The sequence below is a fragment of the Palaemon carinicauda genome, chromosome 1, assembly GCF_036898095.1.
Source record: "Palaemon carinicauda isolate YSFRI2023 chromosome 1, ASM3689809v2, whole genome shotgun sequence".
In the NCBI taxonomy this organism is placed as follows: Eukaryota; Metazoa; Arthropoda; class Malacostraca; order Decapoda; family Palaemonidae; genus Palaemon; species Palaemon carinicauda.
Genome location: NC_090725.1, coordinates 209,567,570 through 209,592,569, shown reverse-complemented (window position 1 = coordinate 209,592,569; position 25,000 = coordinate 209,567,570). Strand labels below are relative to the sequence as shown.

General features: G+C 35.0%; 1 protein-coding gene across 1 annotated transcript in view; it reads right to left on the bottom strand.

Moving 5' to 3' along the window:
* Positions 1-25,000, bottom strand: part of Cad87A (cadherin-87A) — a 126,150-nt gene that overhangs the window by 14,326 nt on the left and 86,824 nt on the right. Inside the window, exons 9-32 of the mRNA XM_068387326.1 lie at positions 24,498-24,695; positions 21,888-22,043; positions 20,721-20,959; positions 19,593-19,704; positions 18,540-18,695; positions 18,152-18,316; positions 16,360-16,483; positions 15,753-15,944; positions 11,764-11,861; positions 11,109-11,270; positions 10,796-10,918; positions 10,248-10,419; positions 9,827-9,999; positions 8,984-9,137; positions 8,525-8,679; positions 7,398-7,584; positions 4,188-4,298; positions 3,909-4,018; positions 3,426-3,623; positions 2,260-2,434; positions 1,694-2,008; positions 1,076-1,195; positions 595-764; positions 93-194 (exon numbers count right to left, since the gene is read on the bottom strand). Coding sequence (XP_068243427.1) covers positions 93-194; positions 595-764; positions 1,076-1,195; positions 1,694-2,008; positions 2,260-2,434; positions 3,426-3,623; positions 3,909-4,018; positions 4,188-4,298; positions 7,398-7,584; positions 8,525-8,679; positions 8,984-9,137; positions 9,827-9,999; positions 10,248-10,419; positions 10,796-10,918; positions 11,109-11,270; positions 11,764-11,861; positions 15,753-15,944; positions 16,360-16,483; positions 18,152-18,316; positions 18,540-18,695; positions 19,593-19,704; positions 20,721-20,959; positions 21,888-22,043; positions 24,498-24,695 — 3,867 coding nt within the window. The remainder of the gene's footprint in view (positions 1-92; positions 195-594; positions 765-1,075; positions 1,196-1,693; positions 2,009-2,259; positions 2,435-3,425; positions 3,624-3,908; positions 4,019-4,187; positions 4,299-7,397; positions 7,585-8,524; positions 8,680-8,983; positions 9,138-9,826; positions 10,000-10,247; positions 10,420-10,795; positions 10,919-11,108; positions 11,271-11,763; positions 11,862-15,752; positions 15,945-16,359; positions 16,484-18,151; positions 18,317-18,539; positions 18,696-19,592; positions 19,705-20,720; positions 20,960-21,887; positions 22,044-24,497; positions 24,696-25,000) is intronic.

Sequence of the window (25,000 nt, the reverse complement as noted above, 5' to 3'; positions counted from 1 at the left end):
GCACTTTTATTCTAGTCCTACATTAGATGGGGTATTATCTACTAGACCTGACAGCGCTCAATTTAAATAGAACTGGAATATCAAGTTCCTACCTTGGACAGAGTAGCAGCGATTTCCTCTTGGCCCTTGACAACTTTTTCCGGCGGCTGTGCGAGGACTACCCTCACAAGGTCTTCTCTCTCCCAAACCCAAATCTGAAAGCAAAATGGGATTTGCGTAATTAGGATAATCACCGACTATTCGGATAATGTCTTTGATAACGAGCAATGTATCTCTGCAATTTGTGTTGATAATCCTAATGGAGTTATGGATACTCAAGTGTCATTATTTATGGATATTGATTTCCCTAAGGTATTTAAAGCCTTCCAGTGTCAAAACCAAACAGCTTCACTCAAAGTATTGACATATACTTATTGACCGATGAAAATATATACAAATCAAGACTGCCATTATTATTATCATTATTATTATTACTGCTGATAAGAAATAACCAAAAACTCCAAAAGGACAATCCACTTGATTGAAACCAACATATGATTAGATAAAAATATAACTAATAATGCTTTAATTAGAAAGCAAAAGATACAAACGTACATTAACATTGCACTTGGCTGCTCTGTAAGGCGGAGCTTCTTCCTTGGCCTGGATCTGGAGGATGAAGCGATGGCGTCTGTACTGTGCCATCAAAGAGGATGTCGTCAGTTTCCCATCCTGGGTGATGTTGAAAGGCGATGGAATGATCGAGCCGATAGATTTGGCTTCGTCTGGTGCAGATAAGGGAACTTTGTTTTAGTGTGTAGGGAAGATGAAGTACAAATATCATTCATCTCAGGAATATTTCTTTCTCTGTACATAAAAGTGTATCGATCTTTTGTTCAACTTTAGTACTGAAGAGCAGCAGAACACTGTTTACGATACAACCGCTCACTTTTATTTTATTCATTTGACAGACATATTGCATAGTCATTGTGGGTTGTCTGTAACGTTTGACAAGAGTTTTATTCCAAGTGAAACTAATTCTAGTTCATGACAGTGTACCTGAAGAATCAGTAGACTGAAAATTATAAATACTCACTTGGACGAAAGAGATTTGATGCTCTGATGGAGTAAGAGAGAGTCCCATTGAGGCCCGCGTCTCCATCCACAGCTTTGACCATCCGAACGAAGCGATCCACTTCAGCCTCGTGAGACACACCTTCAGGGAGAAGTTTTTTTTATTACTTTGCTTAAATATAGGGAAATTTGCATAACATATCAATACCTTTACTATAAAATTACTTTATAACAAGACCATATGTGTAGTGGTACATTGTATCGAATGTATGATATTACTCTATTTCTTTTACAAACTTCAAAGAAATCTACACAGCGTATCCTCCGATATATAGCAATAGTTAAGAAATATATTATAAGAATGTTCGTTACTCAAGTTATATTTAAGAATCTAAATTGATAGACGATTTGTGAACACAATTGTAAGAATTCAATCTTGGCCAGATTTGACTGGCTGAATATTGTTAAAAACAATAGGTCTATATACTGCTGTTGGCTTTAAAACCTTAATCTTCTTACTTTTCTCGTGAACTTCTGACCTGGGCAACAACAGGCATTAAGCAAAACGCCTCTAAAAAACCACAAGTAATTAATAATTTAGGTTATGAAAACCAGAGAAGTGAAGATTTTTCCAACTCACCAGCATAGTAAACATCACTGATGAATCTTGGAGGTGTATCATTTTCATCTTCGATGTTAACTGTGACGATGGCTATGGTGGGGTCTGCTTCGTCATAAACGACATCTTGGTTGGGATCTATGAGGAAGTTGGGGTCATTGGTAGCTTTCACCACGAGGGTGTACGAGGAATTCTGCTCTCTGTCAAGGACGGCATTGGTATAAAGGTTACCATGGAGCTTATCTAGGTAGAAACTATCGTGATCGTTTCCAGCAACGAAGTAATAGAAAATCTTGGCGTTGATGCCAGCGTCGGGGTCCTTCGCGGTGAGCTGACCTGAAGAAAGTAAATCGTGGAAGAACGTGAGAAAAGTATAATTATGGAGCTCTCTGGTCAAAAATTAACATTTTGATTAAAATAATTATGTAATAAAGCGTCATTATTAATAATAAAACTAATAAAAACAAGAAAAAAATTGTCAATAAAAAGTCAAAACACGATAATAAATGAATACCTTAAAGTAAACCTAGGAAAACAAGTTCAGTTTCACGAAAAACCCAATGAAATTTTCCGAGAGAAAACCTTACCTATGAGCGTTTGTTTGGCAGCGTTTTCGACAACAGAGAAGCGGTAGGCCTGTGGGGACATGTCGTTCTTGGGAAAGACTGGTCGGTTGTCATTGACGTCCTCCACAAGGATGGTCAAGAACCTCAGAGTTTCGTAGGATATGGGAGACCCTTGATCCTTGGCTACAAGTACGAGCTGTGTGGATAGATCATGATAGTGAATGACGTGTTCATGATAGGTTATCAAGGATTTGGCCAATTAACTATAAAGTGAAATTAGACTTCTGAAAATAATGCGTTTATTACCTCCGCCAAGGAAGTTATATTTTCGAGTTGGTTCATTTATTTATTTATTGACTGTGTGTCTGTGAACAGGATTACGTCAAAACTAATCGACGGATTTTGACGAAATTCTCACCATAGATATATCTTACGTCAAGGATAACCCCAATATATTTTGAAGATGATCCGGATTCGGATCCGGATTTGCATTTTTCGTCATTTTAAAGATATCGTTTAAAGAAACTGACAGATCTTTTACGAAATTTTCACCACAGATAGATCTCAGGCCATGGACGACTCCGTTGATTTTAGGAAATGAGCCGGTACCAGATCTGGATTCTAGACCCGGATTTGTATTCTTCACAATTTTAAAGATTAAATCAAAACAAGATGAAATATTGGATTTTCACCAAATTTTAACAATGGATAGATAATATGCATCGGAAGAAACCAACAAATTTTGGAAGTGATACATATCATGATCATGATTATGTATCAACATTGTACTTTTTACCATCTACTGTACAGTCAGCATGTGAAAAATGGGAGACGATGTCCACAGACTTTAGTTAAATGTTGACAATATTCATTGGCGGAGTTCTGAAATCTCTGATTGCTCCTGTTATGTTGTAGTTTCGTATCTATCAAGAATAGTGAAGCTCAGTGTGACATTTACATATAGGCAATAATATCTAAATAAAATAAATTTACTAACTTCTGTCAAATCATCTCATTTTACTATTTCTGTATTTACAAAATGATCAATATACAATTATATGTAAAACCTGATAATTTCACCATTTCAGGTGGTAATTTGCAAAAATAAACATTGTTACCATATAGAAGATCCAATTAACAAAAATCAAAACGACTTTAGTAATAACGATAGGACCTTATTATCCTACCTCATATTTATGTTGTTCCTCCCTGTCTAACACCTGTTTGGTTGAGAGCACACCAGTGATTGGATCCAGGTGGAATTCGGGCGTGTCTTGAAGATTTTCCTCCCCGATTCGAATGTGATAGCGGATTTCGCCATTGGCTCCTGTGTCTTTGTCTTCTGCTTCCACAACTATCACCTGTTGTACTGCAGAGCTCCAGTTCTGTAGGAACATTTGATTATTAGATGCATTTACAAGAAAAGTAAATAAATTTTGAACAAGTATAAGAAAAATATTCTTTACAATAAAGACGCTAGCATCTGACGCTTCTAGTCTACCATAAAAATACACAGGGAGACAGTTTCTTGATATTAATCAAAATGTTTACCTGTAACTGCAAATCTGAATAAAGAACCATTGTACATTATTTGAGAATTATAATAGAGGAGGTGCTAATAACATTATATCTTTTAACAACTAAATCAGTAATTCCCGGGATAGGCTTACCTCTTCCACGGGTACCGTAGCATTGGGCAAGGCAGGAGAGACGAACTTCGGTTTATGTTGATTTTGTGGCAATACTGTAATCTCTACAGTTGCCACATCGCTGTATTCACCTTCACAAGTAAATAAAGTCACGAAATCAATATATGAAGGATGTTACTTACATAGCCTTATAGACATTCAACACATAAATCAATTCACTTATACATAAATTTGCTACGTTAAATAGAGCTGACCTGTGCACCTTGACGTGTCTTTGTACTTTCAACACTGGTTACTTACCTGTACCATTGAGATCTCTCGCTTCTATTGTGAGGTTATATTTGGTCTGATTTGCTAGAAGTTGTTTGGCTGGGTATAAGATACCACTTTGAGGATCTAGGTAGAAAGCATCTGCAAGAAAGAATTGTCCTTCATAAGCAAGTTCAACGTAATGCGATTGTGAAGAATTATCTTTACTCTTTATTTTAACTAATCTTTTATTTTCATCTAGATCATGTATGGTTTCGTTTAGTTACCCTTCTTCATTTTCTTGTTTCCTCTCGCATGATTTATTTAGTCACCCTCTCTATTTTCTGTCCTATCTATCTATATTCTCTGTTCGTGACGTGAGGACAGGTATATTTCTTAGGTATTAATTAGCTGTCGGCATGAATTGGTTCTTATTTCCCTGAGCAACGTATTCTAGTATAAATGGTTTTTCTAAGCTTGGCTGCAAATTGTATAAACTTTGTGTATTTTATTTACATCCCTTAGCACAAATTCTGTTAGACTAGGAATTCTTCTGCCACGTACTGCCTTTGCCGTGAAACATTGACAATTATCTTACCCCCCCCCCACAAAAAAAAAAAAAAACCTATCTTATCTTCTCAGATTATAACCATTACAGGTTAGACTTCCCTTCTGGTTGTCACAAAATGTTGCCCGTATTCTCAGGAATGTTCTCCTAATTTTTTTATTTGTATATACAGTATGTATATTTGTATTTCTTGTACCTTTTTTGTACAGTCTTTTTTGTATAATTATTTGCTTTTAATATTTCTATTATTTTCAATATTTTCTCCTCTTTTTGGATTATGACCATTACAGGTCTGACTTCCCTTCTGGCTGTCACATATTATTGCCTGTCTTCTCAGGAATGTTCTCTTAATTTTTTGTTTATATATACTACTGTATGTATATTTGTATTTCTTGTACATTCTTATATACTTTTTTGTATACTTATCTTTTTTTAATATTTCTAACAAATATGTAAAATGTAACTAGTTGTAATCTAACTTTTCAGATGTTTTTAGCATTATTGACAGTATTTTAGGCATAAGAAATATGAAGCTACATGAAAAAATTGATTTTTGACAATTTTGTTATGAGCCGGGGTCGACCTCGCCCTAGCCACACCTGAATTGGTTAGTGAAATAAGAATCCTATCCAGGGTTAAGAGCCCTGTTGTGGTTTACACTTTTGACTAACCCCTTTCATTCACGGGGTAATCGATGTTATTTGTGGAATAATTTATGTTTTATATTCTGATTAAAACTTTTTGTTGTTGAGCTTTGTGTAACCTGTTAAGATGACCTATGAAGATAAGTGCAATTTGTAGGAATGAAGGCGTGAAATAAGTGAAGGGAATCTCCGATTTTTTTTTTTCTTATTTAGCACATTGGTGTCTATTAACCTTTTTTTACCATTCTATTACGAGTTTAAATTGATGTGTAAGGCAAATTTCCAGGGTCATTTTTGTAGTTATTTGGATCCCTCCCTCAAAGGCAATTAAGATTACATGCTCCAACCACATTGTTCAATGGATTTTGAGTTAAAGAAACTGATTGAGGGATGGTGGTTGAAACATACAACGAAGGTGATCTCCTCTTGGAATTGTTAATGTGAAAGATCCTAATTCTAAACTTAGGTCCGCAGGCAGATTTTTAGGATAAAGTTAACTGTAGCAGCTACCGCTTCCCCTTACACTCTTGCTATTGTCCTTGCAATTAATTAATCTACATCACTCTCAGTTGGGATGTACTATTCCACGCCCCAGAGAAAGCGCCTGAGCTATGAGGTAGACAGCTACTGATAAATCCAGTAAACATATGTCACAAGTTATCTCGACTCAAACTCGTGTGTTTGGTTTACGAACCACAGCTTTGTAGGTTCCTTTCTCGCCGCTGACGTGTGAGAGTTCTCCAGGAAAGTAAAAGTCCCGGACTTGAATTTTTCTCACAACAATAGTAAAAACATTAAAATCTTGCTGCATATATATATATATATATATATATATATATATATATATATATATATATATATATATATATATATATATATATATATATATATATATATATATATATGCAGAAGAACCACAGGGAAAATGAAAATACGAAATACACGATTAAGTCCTGACAAGTTTCGTGATACTTCTTCAGAGGACTGATTTATTGAGAGAGGTTTCTTTACATTTCAAAGGAAAAGTAAACGTAAGAACATACATATAGAGAATTAGAGAACAATGACACTCCCTTACCAGCTACCTGAGCTGAGGTCAGGTGTTAACTGGGCGGAGATCCAACCTCATTAGACACCTGCCAAAAAGGGTCATTTCTGGTGGCAGGTAAATTCTTGTTTTTGACTTTCAGTACAGTTTATTTTTATGAAAACACGGTAGCCTTATCTATATAAATACATAAGCAAAACTATTTGTATATGTGTTTTACATATACAAATAGTTTTGCTTATGTATTTATATAGATAAGGCTACCGTGTTTTCATAAAAATAAACTGTACTGAAAGTAAAAAACAAGAATTTACCTGCCACCAGAAATGACCCTTTTTGGCAGGTGTCTAATGAGGTTGGATCTCCGCCCAGTTAACACCTGACCTCAGCTCAGGTAGCTGGTAAGGGAGTGTCATTGTTCTCTAGTTCTCTGTATGTATGTTCCTACGTTTACTTTCCCTTTGAAATGTAAAGAAACCTCTCTCAATAAGTGTTACCTACGGCCGACCAAGGGAAAGGCCCGTGCCAACAACAAGATTTGGCTATAATACTCCAACAACAACAACAACAACAACAACAACAACAACTCTCAATAAATCAGTCCTCTGAAAAAGTATCACGAAACTAGTCAGGACTTAATCGCATATTTCGTATTTTCATTTTCTCTGTGGTTCTTCTGCATCTGAGCATCACGTTTTCCTGTGATTTTTACGCATATATATATATATATATATATATATATATATATATATATATATATATATATATACATATATATATATATATATATATATATATATATATATATATATATATATATATATATATATATATAAATCCATGATCATAGAATTCGTTAATCAGGTCTTAAATAATAAGCAGCCCCTATTATAATCACCTGTTCAATGTGACTCTTTTGACCTTAATCATTAAAACTGAACACATTCAAATTGAACGTTTTTTACGGGGCAATTACACCCAAGAGGCAAACGGGGACGTACCGTCGGCGTTTCCTTCCGTGACAACATATCTGATGAGAGAATTGATGCCTTCGTCGTTATCGTGAGCCGTGACCTGCACGATTGGAGCTGCCGGTTCCACGGGCAGGTTCTCGACCACACTCGCCGAGTACGACTTTTGACTGAAGGCTGGACCATGATCGTTCACGTCAGTTATCACGATGTGTAACTGGTGTGGGATTAGAAACATCATCAAACATCTGCTATATAAATTGTGTAATTGTAGGAATATTATTAACATTATGAAAAATTTGGTGCAAAAATGTGCCAACAATTAAAGCCAATGTTAAACCTTTAGTAAATAATATCGTATAACTGTAGAAATATAATCTTTATCAAAAAGTGTATTATGAATGGTAGGCCTACTATCCATCTGACAAACAGCCATCCATAACTGTAAGATTATGAACAATGTATCTAGCAAACCCAGTTTTAACAATGTGTCATTTCACAGTATATTAAGATACCTTTTGGGTGTGGTATTCTGCAACTGCTGTTATATTATGAACTATTGAAAAAGCTATCAATAACAACAATGCTTTGCTGTAAAAATCTTATGAAATATTAAAAAGGTGTAACTGTTGAAAGATTACGAAAATGATGAAATATCAGGTAATATAATCTTAAATTTTTGACAGCTAGAAAAGGTAAGAAAATTTAACGAAAATCAAATTAATTATATTAAATCCTTAAAGCTCTGTAATTATGAAACAAGAAACTAACTCATTACGCAAGAGATATCTAAACTTTAATCATCCATCAAAACCTTAATAAATCAACTTAAGCAAAGGGGTCTGCCCCCTTCTATAACCACTCTCACTTCCTTCATCTTTCACCCATCTATCTCTTCAACTAGCCCCATCTACCCTGAACCTATCGCCCTCTTTTTAACTTATCTGTCCATATCTAAAAAATCTTGAATCACTATATACTTATTACAAACATAGGCTAATTTGCATTACGATCATGTAGAAAGATCATTGCTAACGTGAGGATGATAAAACAAATCGAACAGGCATTAAAATTACGAGACAACAATGTGTCTTTATAGCAGCTCGACCGACTTATCGTCCATATTAGACCATGCAACAAATCCTCCCTTCACTCACGGGAACAGAAGACTGGCGACGATGGTTCTCCGGAGCCGTATCTGTGGCGACCACCCGAAGAATAACCCCCGCCAACGTCTCCCTGTCCAACATGGCCCCGTTGCGCACAGTAACCAAGCCATCCGAATCGATAGCAAAGTGCTCATGGTGGTCGCCTACAAGTGGAAAATGAAAAAGATCCTTCGTGTTAAGATGTCATCAAAATCACAAGATTATTCAGATATCACCAAATACGAGATGCATAACATCAATTATGTTACATATATTAAAAGCATTACCGTCTCATTTTCACATTAGAAATAAACAGGCCTCAGGAATACGTGAATTTAAAAATAAACCAAACTGTAAATATTGAAAAATATTCATGTGTCACCCTTAGTAACAATTTCTTTTTGTACAAGCATTTCTATATTATTAACTTTACCTATCCGTTGACAAACATGTTCCAAAAATATTTACCGGCAAGGGAGTACGTGACTACTCCAAATTCCCCCTTGTCCGCGTCTGTGGCTTTTACTGCGATAACCGAGGTTCCAGGAGGAGAATTCTCCGCCACTTCTGCATCATAAATGGCCTCACTGAAGACTGGCTCTTCGTCATTTATATTATCCAGCTGTAAATTAATAAAATGTTCAGTTCCGAAAAGTAGCCAGTACAGGATTCACTATGATGTTCGGTTTCTAATTTCTTTCATCCCGTCATTATGCCTCTATGAATTTCAGTCATGGATTACAGTAAATTCATAAAACGGCTTAAATTTTGACACATTCAGTAAAAGGAATAGCCTCACAGACAAATTCTGCTGGGTAAGAGAGAATTTGCACTGTAACGAAGTATAATCTAATTGACCAACAGCCAGACCTCAGATAAAGAAGAAAAATAAAGGTACAAAAGTTAAATTTGAGTAAACAGGGAAGAATGAAAACCAGAGCTCGTAATAAGAGAGGAATATATATTTGTCAGGACTATAGAACCTTTTGGTGGCGGCATTTTTTTTTTTGTGGGGGGGGGGGGGTCTCAGTATCAAAGAATACTATGACCGTGTAATCAGATGAGAGGAAGTGGGACCGATCAAGAGAGCTACGAGCATACCAGTGATGAGGAGGAAGAGTGCGGGATGACAATGTATCAGATGGATGGATGTGGCAAGGAGGTATATAAGGGAAGATGTAAGGAAATAGAAATAAATGGAAAAAAATTACTAGAGCGGCCGACCCTGGGATTGATATGGTCGAAAAAAAAATGGAGAGTGAAGAGACTTGTAATGAGACAGGTTAATAATGCGCTGCTACTGTCATTTACCTTAACAACAACTGTAGTCGTTGCAGAAAGAGTGGGCACACCGGTGTCATGAGCGACGACCACGAAGCTGAGCTCAGGCTGTGTTTCATAATCTAGTCTGGATTTGACTGTCACAACTCCAGTGGCATTGTCAAGTGCGAAATGCTCCGACGAATTGGCGAGTGAATATCCTCCTGCAATTCACAGAAAATAAAATACCAATTAAAGTTTTGAAAGAGAACAGTGAGATTAAAGTGATTCCCTCAAGTTTGGAGTCTGAAAAAAGAGAATAAAGAACATTACCTACTATTATTTCTCTCGCAACTATGACTTTTTTTTTTTTTAATAGAATGACTTCTAAATATATCAGAAAAGCCTTTGCCATAAATAGTATTCTCGTCAAGTGGTTACGCAAACAAACATTCCACGAGCAAATAATCACCTATGTTGGAGTCAATATCGGAAGCAGTGATGGTCGTTAGCAAAGACCCTCTCGGGAGTTCCTCTGCAACCGTAACATTAATGAAGGGGTATTCTGGGCTCCAAGGTGGAGGGAAAATGGGAGGGAAGTCATTCACGTCCACTATGGTGATCACAAGGTGTCCACGCCCAACCTGATTAAGGAGGAATTGGATGTAAGTCAATAAATCTTGGTAAGAATTAAGGGTCACTTTAACAGATAATCCTGGTATTTCAACAGCTGATCATGATTTCTACATCAAGATTAGAATTAAATGTATTCTATTTAGAGGTCGATTAAAATTTAAGCTATTTTTTTCAGAGATTGGTTAGCATTAACAAATAACTAACCAAAATCCAACTGATGGTTGATTAAGAGCTACAATCCAAATAAAAAAAGGAAAACCGATTGCTGATCAGATGAAAGCGAATAAGTACTTCATAAATCATGAGATTGATGATGAAATTAAATTTTTTAGATGATCAAAACCATAATTTAATGCAGTTTTTACTGAGATTAATCTACTTTACCTGAGGGGGCGTAGCCGAGACATCAGTCACAGTGACATCAAACGTGACCTCTGTTGCCATGGTGCGATCCAGTTTTCCAGCCACGGTAACTGTGCCAGTCGCTGGATCGATCACAAACATTTCCTGTAATTAGTAAGATGAACAGTTTACTTAAAAAGATTCTCGAAACTTACGTAAAATGATTAAAAATGTACCTGAGATGTGAGATCTTCAGAAAAATAATTATAAATTGGAATGTTGTTTCTGAGGATCAAGGATCAGATTTTTTTTTTTTTTTTTTTTTTTTTTTGGAAGATAGATAATAGACACTTACAGCAAGGACATCTCTGGCAGGTCCTTCCACAGGCTGACCGTCGGCATCCACGGCAGAAACCGGAAGTTCCACGCCGAAGACAAGACCAACATCGCCTACGACGTCCGGATCTTTCGCGGATAACGTGTGGAACGTCGTACCTGGAGCCACGTCTTCGGATACCTGCACCATCGACAACAGAAGTTTTATCATGGTTTTTTTTTTTTTTTCTTGTGAGCGTCGTATTCTCATAAAAAAATCATACCTAATTTTTCTCAAGGTCAATTAATTATAAAGAAAAACTGATCACTCTAAATAACACTAAAATATTATTTATTTATTTCATCTTTTTCAAGAGAAAGTACGTTTAACAAATTATTTTCACGAATCATTTATATAATTTGAAGGAAAAATATTAAAAACTCCGCTTTAGAAATCTTTTCAGAAATTGCTAAATTATTACATTTTTTTTTTTGGAAAAAAAGTTCAATAGTCATCTGCAGCTTTCTTTATAAAATAGATAAGCAGTCAATGTAAAACCTATACCTAAGAGGATTCAAGAATAGATTTAGCAATGGCATCATAACCCTTCGAGATAAGTGCCAAACAATGACTTTAAAGCTTTTTGAAGAATAAGGAATCACTTTTGATTCTCAGAAGTCGAGGCCTACTGTACCTGTGTTCGCTGTGTAGTTGGTGTGAAGTAGGGGCTTTTGTCGTTGTTGTTAATGACGCTGACAGTCAGAGTGCTCGTTGATGTTAGACGAGGAATACCTGCACAAAAGAAGTAAATCATTTATCAAATACTTATAGAATTGCAAGTAACTTGCCATTTATTTGACTACTGTTTATGAAGGCAGCAAAATGTCTCCATGCACTGACTCTCAAGTATTTCTCAAACTGAAAAACAATGGAAGTACATCAAGGCCGCACGTATTTGTAGATTTATACCTAAAAGATACGTAGTACAATCTTATTCATCTCGGTGTATTTGAATTCCGGCTATCTTCGAATGTTATTTTTTTTTTTTCACTAAGATCTCTCCCCTTTACATTCTAATCTGCGTGACTCGATCTGTTATGTCCAACTAAGACCTGATATTCTCACATCCTAATAAGAGAGTTCAACAAACTAAAATATAGGGTCATTACTCCTGTAAGATCAGTATATACCGTATTTCCCGTATCATAAGACGCTACAAGTGGTAAGACGCACCCTCAAATTAGCAAGGCAGTTTTAGAAAAAAAAAATAGGATTGTAAAAATTTCTTAGCACAAATCCCTAGTCAGCGACTCTAGCGTGATTATTGTCTTGCACAGTAACTTTTTTTTATTTTGGGTGAATTACGAAATGTTTAAGTTAATATTAATTAGCTATATGCCAATTATCCCAATTTTATTACATATACAGTATAAGAAACCACTAAAGCAGTCTTAGTTTCCACCACAACTACACGTTAAGTCAGAGTGTTTGGTGTTTCAAGTGTTGTTTACATCAAAACAGCGTTACCAAAGGTGCATAAAATTTTGTTAAAGAGGTAAAATTCTAGTACTATTTCCAAAATTCCTCATATAGCCTAGAAATTTTCACACACAAAATGTAATTATTGATTAAAGAAATTTAGACATTCTTTTAGGTGGAATAATTTTGCTACTGTTTGTGTGATTCTAGGTCTAGTTACTTTTCTGCAAATTGGTAATACTGCAATCAACAAACAGAAGTTTTTTCCAAGGTCGTATTCAGCAAACGTCTGTTTGTATTATTTCGTAACTCAGGCAACAAAGTCATTATCAATATATTGCTTTATTACAAAATATCAACAAAATATGAGAAAATAGATAATATCTATTTTCTCATATTTTGTCATTTTATATACTGCATAAACAACTATGTCATAGCGTCGTCTGCTCCGAGACCATTGATTGGCATGTTTGCTTGTAGAAGGGGGTTAGCGAGTCATCAGCTGATTACAAAAAAATAGAAAAAAAAGAAAAAAAGAAAAAAATTGCTACTGTACTTCTTTAAAGGAAGTGCAATATAGAAATAAATGAATTTATTACACAGGAATGATAATTTTAGGGTTATATTATATCTCTTGTCAGTTTGAGTACTTGTATGTCAATAGTTGGATGTTTGAAGGGTGTCAAACTCCCTTATACAAATTTTTCTCAAGTGTTAAGACGCAGGGTGATTTTGTGGGTCAATTTTCGTGAAAAAGGTGCGTCTTATCACACGGAAAATACGGTATATATATATATATATATATATATATATATATATATATATATATATATATATATATATATATATACATACATATGTATATATATATATATATATATATATATATATATATATATATATATATATATATTTATATGTACAGTATATATATATACACATATATATACAGTATATATATATATATATATATATATATATATATATATATATATATATATATATATATACATATATATGTATATATATATATATATATATATATATATATATATATATATATATATATATATATATATATATATATATATATATACATATATATATATATATATACAGTATATATATATATATATATATATACATATATATATATATATATATATATATGTTTTTTCAAAAAGGCCCATAAAAGAAACACAGGAAATATGAATAAATCACACTATATTTCGGTCAATAAACATCGACCCTCTTCAGGATGTAAAGTAAAAGTGAGGATTACAGTGGAGAGTGACGGTTTATATATGAAAGCAAAAGGGTGCGTTCAATTGTTCTATAGTTGTTATAATTGCTGGAAGGATTAGCCAAATTTAATTACATCCAGGTGCGTGTTCTTATTGTTGAGCCGCTTGGAGGAAGTCTTGACCTCTGATGCATGTCTGGTGGTCGGTCTCCGTGGATTATCTTCTTAATGATAGGGTTGAGAAGAGTATTGTCCACTGTGTCAGCTTTCCATTGGCCCCCAGATAGGTTCATTGTGTTTGATTGATTTATGATGGCAGATTCCAGGATTTTCCTTCTGTACGGACAGGTACTCTTAAAAAGCAAAGACGACTCACTCCAGTTAATCTGGTGCCCTAAATCCCTAAGGTGAATGAAAATCCCGGAGTTTTCATACCCATATCTAACAGATCTTTTGTGTTCGGATAATCTATGGTCTTTGGATATGAAAAAACAAAGGCCATAGGAAGCGCCCTTATTAATGTTTATCAAAATAAAAGAGAAATAGAATCCGGCGTTTACAAAGTACCATGTAGGGATTGTGAAAAAGTGTACGTTGGGCAAACGGGCCGTTCGCTATCTCAAAGATTATCCGAACACAAAAGATCTGTTAGATATGGGTATGAAAACTCGGGGATTTTCAATCACCTTAGGGATTTAGGGCACCAGATTAACTGGAGTGAGTAGTCTTTGCTTTTTAAGAGTACCTGTCCGTACAGAAGGAAAATCCTGGAATCTGCCATCATAAATCAATCAAACACAATGAACCTATCTGGGGGCCAATGGAAAGCTGACACAGTGGACAATACTCTTCTCAACCCTATCATTAAGAAGATAATCCACGGAGACCGACCACCAGACATGCATCAGAGGTCAAGACTTCCTCCAAGCGGCTCAACAATAAGAACACGCACCTGGATGTAATTAAATTTGGCTAATCCTTCCAGCAATTATAACAACTATAGAACAATTGAACGCACCCTTTTGCTTTCATATATAAACCGTCACTCTCCACTGTAATCCTCACTTTTACTTTACATCCTGAAGAGGGTCGATGTTTATTGACCGAAATATAGTGTGATTTATTCATATTTCCTGTGTTTCTTTTATGGGCCTTTTTGAAAAAACATGTTAAACTGTTCGATTACAGTTATAAATAAGACATATATATATATATATATATATATATATATATATATATATATATATATATATATATACAGTATATATATATATATATATATATATATATATATATATATATTTTTTTTTTTTTTTCTGAAGTTGATCAAAATAATTCGCCTGGTGAAGGCATCTTTTACTTCATAAACCTAATAAACCATTTAGAATATAAGACTTGATGAAACAAATGATCTCGGCTTCATAGAAAAATATCAGAACAAAATAACCTATCACATACGTTAATTATACTTGTAATACTAATCCACGGGTCTTAAATTTACGAGTCTTGAGATCATTATGAGGAATTTATCACAACTAATGATAATTACACTTACAAAATTCAAATCTCACACCTGGATTTCAAAAGGTAAAGGATCTTTCCTGCCTAGAATACCCGAGGTAAAAAAAAAAAAAGAAAAAAAAAAAACCTATGCTCACAATTGCATCAGAACTCGCTTAATGCAATCCATCGAACCCATAAACTTTTAAACTCAAATGATAAAATCAACACAAATAAATATAATTCAACTTAAATAACATTCCAGCATATGACTTCAGAAAGATCTCCCGGGTTTATCGACCGTAGTAGTTGGGATGCTAGAAAATAATAGTCAATGAAAAATAGAATATCAAACAATGGTAATTCTACACTTTTGAATAGAAGATAAAAATGATTAATTATTGTTCAAATAACATAGGCTCGAGAGAAGAAGAACGAACTCGAGAGAGAAATGGACTCACCTCCATCCGAAGCGACAACAACAATTTCGTAACTTTGTCTCTTGTCATAATCCAGCTTCCTGGCGACAGTCACTTCTCCAGTCTCGAAACTGATGGCGAAGTCGTCGTACCCACCGCGTTGGATGCCATAGGTGATTTGGGCGTTGGCGCCGGTGTCGGCATCGCTGGCCGACACCTGTTCAACCAGACTATCTGAGATCGGGAAAGAACATGGGTTATCGGGATGTGGAAACAGGGAAAGAAGAATAAAACCCCACTAACCGAGGGATGCTTTATGTGTTATTCACAAAAGGGTCATAAAAGAGATTAATCATGGGATTTTGGTAAGCTTATCGAAATCGAAAATTAATTATTTTACACCCGTTAATCCATTCAAATGTAAATCAACTTATACATATGTGTGAAAAAAGGTAACACTTAAAGGACCAACAACTCAAAAGGAAAAAAATAAGTAGGGTAACAACTTTGTAAAGCTTTTTTTATATTACTCTTAGTTCTAAATAAATCTCTCATAGAATGATGGATTTTAATTGAAAATGTGAATACCCAGTAACCAGACACGAAGAGGAAACCTTAAAACTGATACCGAAGAGAATGTATTTCTTACTTGGAGCCGAATTCTCCTGGACTTGCGCTACGTAGAGATTTTTACTGAAGACAGGAGAGTTGTTGTTCGCGTCCCTCACAGATACACGGACATTGGCCGTGTGGGACCCCTCGCCATCATTCGCCTGAAGAGGAAAAACATCTCAGTGATTTAAAGGATATCATTTCTATAATAACGGGAAACAGCTCTGACATAAATCCCCCTGTACCACAATCCTGAATTTCCTCTCTATCTACCCAAGCTAGGACTAAGGAGGACCAGACAATAGTTGTCGATGAATCCAGCCTAGTTCACAGTTTGGTTGTGTTTACCAGTGAAATAGACTTCAAACTCTAACCCACAGACCCAGTCGCTGATGATTCCACTTTGACCAACTTACAAAAACTATGGTTTGCAAACAGAAGCATGTCATCAACTTAGGTCCAAGAAGTGAAAGAGCCAAATCAAAGGTGCTCCATCTTTCTAGGATACCCCTGGAGCTATTTAACCCCACACGCGTGCCCTTTCTGGCCATCAATACCGAATGGAAAAATTTCAACGATCAAGACAAATTCAGCATAAAAGGTTATTGCTATTGACCTGAGAATTAGTTTTAATTGTAAAGACTTAACAATCACCTCGTTGATATCTCTCTCTCTCTCTCTCTCTCTCTCTCTCTCTCTCTCTCTCTCTCTCTCTCTCTCTCTCTCTCTCTCTCTCTAAAAAGTCAGAAACAATTTCAACTTATGTTTGTTCATCTCTTTAATCACCCTCTCGCAAAGCGTCCAAGAATTTCCTGAAACGTATTAGTAGTTGATTCGTGTAAGTGTGAGACCAAATCTAAGTTAAAAGGAATAGAAATTTACATCTGGCATTCTCAAGTGTTTTATACTATGGTCTCATATACAATTTTGGAGTTCTCCGTGATTTGTTTCCAAATAAGTTACGCAAAGAGTTGTGGTAATAATGTCTCGTGCTCCGAAATTTTTGTAGCATCATTACTTGAAAACTGTCTTCCTTTGAGGATGTCAGGAACCTTCAAAAAATCTTTCATTTGAACAAAAGACTTCGAAGAGGTGGTTTTAATTTCTCCCAGTAAATGGGGTTGATGTTTCAAGTTAATGCCGACTTCTGCAATTCCTTGCCAGAGGGCAGGGTGGTAAGGTTTTGAAAATAAAAAGAAACCTGTTCTGCCCCTCAGGACACAGCCCAATTAAATAGGGTGATCTTGATCATCTTTGGGCGATTTCTCATTCAATAAGGGTCTCCTACAATCGCATTTAGTGCTCGGTGTTCAAAACGATTAAAAGAACTAGCATTCGTTACTCGCTTTGCTGCGTCAGCATTTAGATGTAATCCCTGTGCCACGATATCACACTGCCCACTGCCCGATGTTTCTCACAACAAAACGAAATATTGTCTCTGAAATTGACACGTTGTCATGAAACGTCTTGTATCATTAATCGAGATTTTTCTTTATGTCGTTGTTGACGCAGGACCATATTTATCAAGTTATCAATTTGCTTCCCATTCTTTTACTCAATTTTTTCTCACGTGTATAATTCTATTTCGTGACAACTTGTTCATTGTGAAAATAGGCAGTGATAACGACATTTAAAATAATAATAATAATAATAATAATAATAATAATAATAATCTTCGTTATATACTTACGCTGACTGAACAGTCTTAGCAATAACAATGCTTACAAGAAACAGTAGGCAATTCACCTAACCACCGACTCAGGTAAAAAGGAAACAAGTAACAACAGTTAGTCAATGGAATGATACGGCAAAACTCAAAACCCACTAACCTCGACCGTCAGTATGATCTGATCGGACCTAATGTCCGATATATCCAAGCCCGACTCATTGGCAACCCTTATCCGTCCCGAGTTGCTGTCGATGACAAAGAGGCCGGTCGGATCTCCGCCGACGAGGCTGTAAGTGATCTTCGAGGTGGCGTCTGGGTCTTCAGCCTTTAGGGGGACATGAAAGGTTACTTAATCTTCATATCAATGTAATTAGCAAAAGTGCATTACTGGATGTATATAAATAACAATCAAGTGGGCGGAATGGTTGGAAAGAAAAGTAAATGTACATATATTTGCGTGGGTATACACAATTTTGACAAGTAGTGAAAGACTTTGCAGGTCTACCAAATCATAGGAGACATATTAAATATAACGAATCTACACTTACATTAACAGTTAACGGAGGATCAAAATCTGCAGCGCCCTCGTCGATAACGGCACGGTACTGCTGCCGTGTGAATTTGGGTGGGTTATCATTGCTGTCAGCTAGAGAGACCCTCACAGGCACTACTGTGGTGTGGCCATCACCTCCTGCATCGGTGGCCTAAGGAAAAAGGAAGTTGGGATTTGGAAACCAGATTAAACGATCTTCACAGTGATGTAGAACATGTCAAGGAAAGAAAAATAATTGAAAAATTTCTACTAATTTCGTTTAAAACTGTTTGAATAGCTATGTGGTTCTCTGACTTACTATAATGTCACGCAAACAATTTCTCAAGAAAAAGAAAAAGACACAATTGACAGTCACTTTCCTTCAGATATGGACAGTTTTGTCTCTGCAGCAAGTCACTATATTAGGATATTGAACAAATAAAAAGACAAAAATTCTGTCATACAAAATTACATGAGAAAAATCTTGAACGGCCTTTTTTTTCTTAAATAATTGTTCAGAACTGTTCTGTTCCTCTTCCTGTCCTTGAGTTCGGCTACGTTAACACTCAATGCTGTGCTTCGGCGTAAGTAGTTAAGAATGGAAGGGTATTTTGATAATGATTTAAAAAAAAATGTGTTGTTACGTAGCTTTAATAAAAAACAAAAGAAAAAAAGTTTAATAATTCTATACTCAGGTACTCGTAATAGCAGATGGCCTCAAAGGAAACAATATTATTGCATCTGAATATATCAGCTAGAAAAAAGCATCATTAGGTATGGTAAGCTGCTCTTCCAAGAGAAGGACACTTTAAAATCAAACCATTGTTCTTTAGTCTTGGGTAGTGCCATATACTCAGGCCCACTACTCTATCTGTTTCCTTACTTCATTTCCTCACTGGGCTATTTTCCCTGTTAGAGCCCTTGAACTTATAGCAAGTTGCCTTTTCAGCTATAGTTGTAGCTTAGCAAGTAATAATAATAACAAGTATTATTTCACCATCAGTACCGAGAGTAACCAAGTGTTGTCTTACTTCCCAAGGTCAATAGACCTTGTATTGTTACTTCCTACCTGGAAGGATAAGAAATAGGTCGGTCTCTCTTCATAGTCCAGACAGTTGCCGTGGCCCGGGGTGTCGCAAAAGGCAACGGTGATCACTCCAGAAGTTTCGTCAACTTCAAACCTTGGAAATAAAGCAGAACGTTGTAAATATAATACAATATTTTCCTAATAAAAGCGACCTCTACTGGGTCACATGAATTAATTCAAATATCAGATATATTAGAAATAACAAAATCATTATTGATATCAACAGAAATTGTGATTTTCAATAATAGTGTCTGATTTTATATATGATATAGTTAAAAGATAATCTATGCCCTTGTTCTCTTTTCAAAAGAACTTAATTCCTAGAGTTTAAAAGGGAATTAATATGATGTAGGATATGAATTTATTACGATACAGGAAATCTAAATCCCAGGATTTTCTTAGCCAGAAAGCATGGATTATTTCCCAATGAATTTAATTATTTGAAAATAAAATACATATATATCTAAAATTAAAACTTGTTGGCAAAAAGCAGCAGGGGACTGGATCTAGAATCATTTCTAAGCATAAATCAAGGGTTATTATTTCCATGTGATTAGGCACTGCTCTCTCTAAAATGTCAAACATACGGGTAAAGAAAATGAAAACTCTTTATGGAATAAAATCTACCCCATCTATGGCTTCCTTTGACGTGTACAAACAATATATTCAACTGAGGAACTTACTAGTCAAGTCAAGAGCACTTGGTTATTGCCATTAGATTATATGAAAATAAACATAGTAATCATATTACATTTCTGAGTCAATAGTAGAAGCAAAATAAAAACTTGAAAAACAGGCAACCGGAGGTCCTCAGAAGAAAAACGTAATTTTGAATTTAAAATGAGTTTCCTAATACCCACCTGCACAATCAACATTTGTATCTGATAATGCTTGTGCATTTGAGCATCAGACCAATGTAATTTTGAATTTAGAATTAGTTTTTTAGTTACTCACCTGTAGATTCAACATTAGACGCAAATATTGATTGTACAGTTGAGTATTAGAAATTTCAATTTTGAATCTAAAATTAGTTTTCGAATACACACCTGCTGTACACAATCAACATCAGATGCTAATGTTGATTGTGCTGTTCAGTATTAGAGAACTTACTTTTCAGCTCCGTTGCCGAAGAGCGAATACTTAATTCCGTCGGCCCCGAACTGACCGGTGTCCCTATCGGAAGCGAGAATGGTCGTCACCACGGTGCCGGGGGAGGCTGTCTCCGATACCGTCGCGGTATACGCCTCCTGGGCGAACTGGGGAGGGTTGTCGTTAGTGTCGGTGACCGATACAACTACCGTTGCCGTCGATGACAACCGAGGGTTGGTCAGGGTTTCTTCAGCGATGACCTGCAATTGGAAAGAGTCGAAACTTTCATGTGGGAATCAGAAACTTCAAATGTTTCATCGTTGTTAGCAGTTTCCCCCCCCCCCTTTTTTTTTTGTTTACTATTGCATGTTTCTCTGTGATTTGTCTCATTCTTTTAGCGCGTATTAGTTCTTTCTTTTAAACGATAAGTTGATAAATAACTATTTTGTAACTTTAAAATATTTCAAAACACACATACAAACACACACACACACACACACACATATATATATATATATATATATATATATATATATATATATATATATATATACATATAAATATATAAACATATATATATATATATATATATATATATATATATATATATATATATATATATATACATATATATTTATATACATATATAAATATATATGTGTATATATATACATACACACATATATAGTATATATATATATATATATATATATATATATATATATATATATATATATATATATATATATATATATATATATATATATATATATATATATATATATATATATATATATATATATATATATATATATATATATAATATATACATATACATAAATATATATATATATATATATATATATATATATATATATATATATATATATATATATATATATGCATATCTAGGTAGATAGATTTATACAATAAATTCTTAAGCTTTCTATTGACCCATTATAATAAGTCCTTCTCCACTCAATTTCAAGATATGTCCATCTTTCGTTATATTCTTCAAACCATAATCTTTACTTTCCATGAACAAATCAACCATTAATTGTTTTTTTTTTTTTTTTCAAAGGAATGCTGATAATATTGTGTCTGGAAAACAAATCATCCTAAGACAAAAATAACCATAACTCTGTTTGTAAATTGGAAATAACTCTCCAAATATTTTTTGAGAATTACCTGAAGAAGGAACTTGCGTTGGTTGGGGTTCTCGAAGTCCAAGGGTCCCCTGGCCACTCTTATGCTAACGGAGGACGACCCAGAGGCCACTTCCGGTTCGACGCTGAAGATGCCGGATGCATCCAGAAGACGAAGGCTGAACACCGAGTTAGAGCCCTGGAATTTGTAAAAAAAAATATATAGAGTAATAAGGAATAAGGGTTCCACGTTCATCGTTCCTCACTCCACAACACTTATGATTGTGGGCGCACTACTAGAAACGTAGGTGCAAAGCTCTGCAATCTGCAGAAAGTTCATTGCCCTTAATTACCTCCTACATAGATGACACAACTTACATACTTTTATTTCTAACTTTCACAGCCTGTCTGATATATCGGGCAACTTCTTTAGTTGGTGATTCTAACCTCCTTAATTCTACACTGCTGCTTCTAAATTTTCTTAATTCTTTACAGCTGAACATATACTCTGTTGTATCATCTGCCTCACAACACAGAGCCTATCCTTTTATTCTTGTTTTTATAAGTCTTATCATATTTAACATTGTCTCCATTACTATTACTGCTTCCTTAATGTTAAGGATTATTTCTGCTTTCTTTTCTTTTATTTTTCTTTTAATTTCATTTGCCACTTTACTTTATTTTCCTTTCTTGAGTTCTTGCTTTTATACTTTCTTACTTCTTCAATTTCAATATCATATTCTTTTTGCATATTTCTAAAAGACTTTTTCCCCAGCATTCCCCATATAGTTCCCTTACTTGGTCTTCCACTATCTCCTTAACTAGTCGTTTATCATCTGATGTAATGATGTTATGAAACAGCATCGCATTTTTATACTCTATTCTAGTTTCAATTGGCTATATTCCTGTTTTCGTTATTAACCCCTATAATTATGTACTGTATACCATCTAGCTCTTTCATTTCTTTTTTCTCTATTACACCCCTTGCCTCAAAATCTTTGCAAAGATTGCAGGTACTAATACTGTTTTACAAATCTTTATTCTAACCAGCAATGACAAATCTCCTACTCTGTTACTGTCTCCATACTTATTAACTTCTTGTCCCATCTGTTCTTTTTTTGGTTCCCTTTTACTTTTGCTAAGAATGTGGTCTCCCTTTTCTGAGTACTATTCTGCTAAGTATTTATATTCCTTAACTGATCCTATCATTCCATTTCTAACCACTACATTAACCTTTCTAGCTTCTTGTGTTTTGTGTCTCATTACTAACACCTCTGACTTCTGTAATAATAATGATCGAAGTAGTAGTAGTAGTAGTAGTAGTAGTAGTAGTAGTATCAGATGGCATAATAATAGATCTACAAGCTTAAAAATACCAGCTATATGAGATGAAAAAGGGACAGGTTTTTCCTGCAAAACCAAACACCCTCATTTTAAAACTTCCGCTTAAACGATATTCGATCCTAGCCAAGGCTAGTTATATGATCCAGTGTGAAGGGGGAGAAAAAAAAATTAACAGAGCACAGGAGAGGAATGTTCAATTAATGAGCTCTTTAAATGATATGACGAAGACTCTCATGCAGATAATTCTACTGACCAGTTATGATTGAGCTAATTACATTCTGAATTACGCTGGCATAATTTTAAATCACTGTCACTGAAGTAATTGAGTTCTTATTCAATTATACCATAGTATTTCACGTGGAGACTAAGCCTACTACTACAAATTATCAAAATAACCACAAAAATATATAAATGTTGAAGAGTTAACCGACTGACCACAACCTCGTTATTGAATTGTACTTTGATACGCTGGTAAATTCCTGAAGCAGATATGAAAAAATATAAATAAATATCCAGGATATTTCTTTCTTTCACTTCCTTCACCTGAGTAGTAATTTCAACACCCCATTTCGCCAGACCGTGTCCGGAAAATCCCTGTCCTTCAGCAGATTTATATAAATCACAGGTAACTAAACTAAAACAGGTACGACGCAATTCCTGTTGCCTTGCTCCACTGGTCTCTGATATCATATTACACAGCTAACCAAAGTGCAGATTAAAGAGCGGTTCCCTCTCCCTCCCCCTCTCTCTTAACCAATCATGCCCTGAGGTACTCTCACATTTGCAACATCTTAAAAAAACAAATAATTGATGCCCACTGTACATACCACAATCATATTTCATTATTATTTATTATGTGATATGCAAATTAGTCAATAGGCCACAAACCTACGTTTGGATAAATATGCTCAGCTAGAAAGTTCCACTAAAAGACCTGTTTTTCCCATATGTTGTTTCTTGCACATCAATATATTTGATTCACGTATCCACCACCAACAATCACCCGGAGAAAAAAATCTATTAAAAAAGTATTCGTGACTGGATATATTTTTGATTTAAAAGCATATTTAGATAATGAGTAAAAATTTCAGTTATAAATACACTATGTGTAAAGTAAAAAATTATTTATGTAAATATGCTATGATGTATATATGTTATAAATAGTAAGATTGTAAGTGTGTATTTCTTAATAAAAGATAAAAAAAAAGTACACGAATAAGCACAATCCGCAAGTCCGTCTCATCAATATGCTAAAAATGGAGACAGTCCCTACAATGAAATAAAGCAAAAAATTGTCCACCCATCTTACCACATCAGTGTCCTGAACAAACATATCCAAATTAGGGAGGGGCGTCCCGTCCGGAACATTCTCTGGGACGGTGGCGCGGTACTCTCTCCTGTTGAAGGTGGGCGGCTCGTCATTTACGTCCCGGATGGTGATGGTGACGTCCACCACTGTCTCTGTGTCGGCTCCTCCTACAGCCTCGCCACTCTGAACTTCGTAAGCCTAGACACGGACGGGGAATTGGGGGTCAGTGATTGATAAGGAAACAAACAACATAAAAAAATCACTATACGAAACAGTTAAGAAGAATAAAGTACCAGAGAGAAGTATATCGAAGGGAAATTATTTGAAGAAATTAGAATGATAATATAAAAAGTATAGGGTACACCCAGAAGGAAATTATTGAAAGAGGGTGTATTTTAGGAAAGATGACATATGCAATGAAAAACTATAAAGATGAAATGAAAAAATGGAAAGGGTGGTGAAGAAATTTACGAGATTAAAACGGCATATACTACCGAAAATAA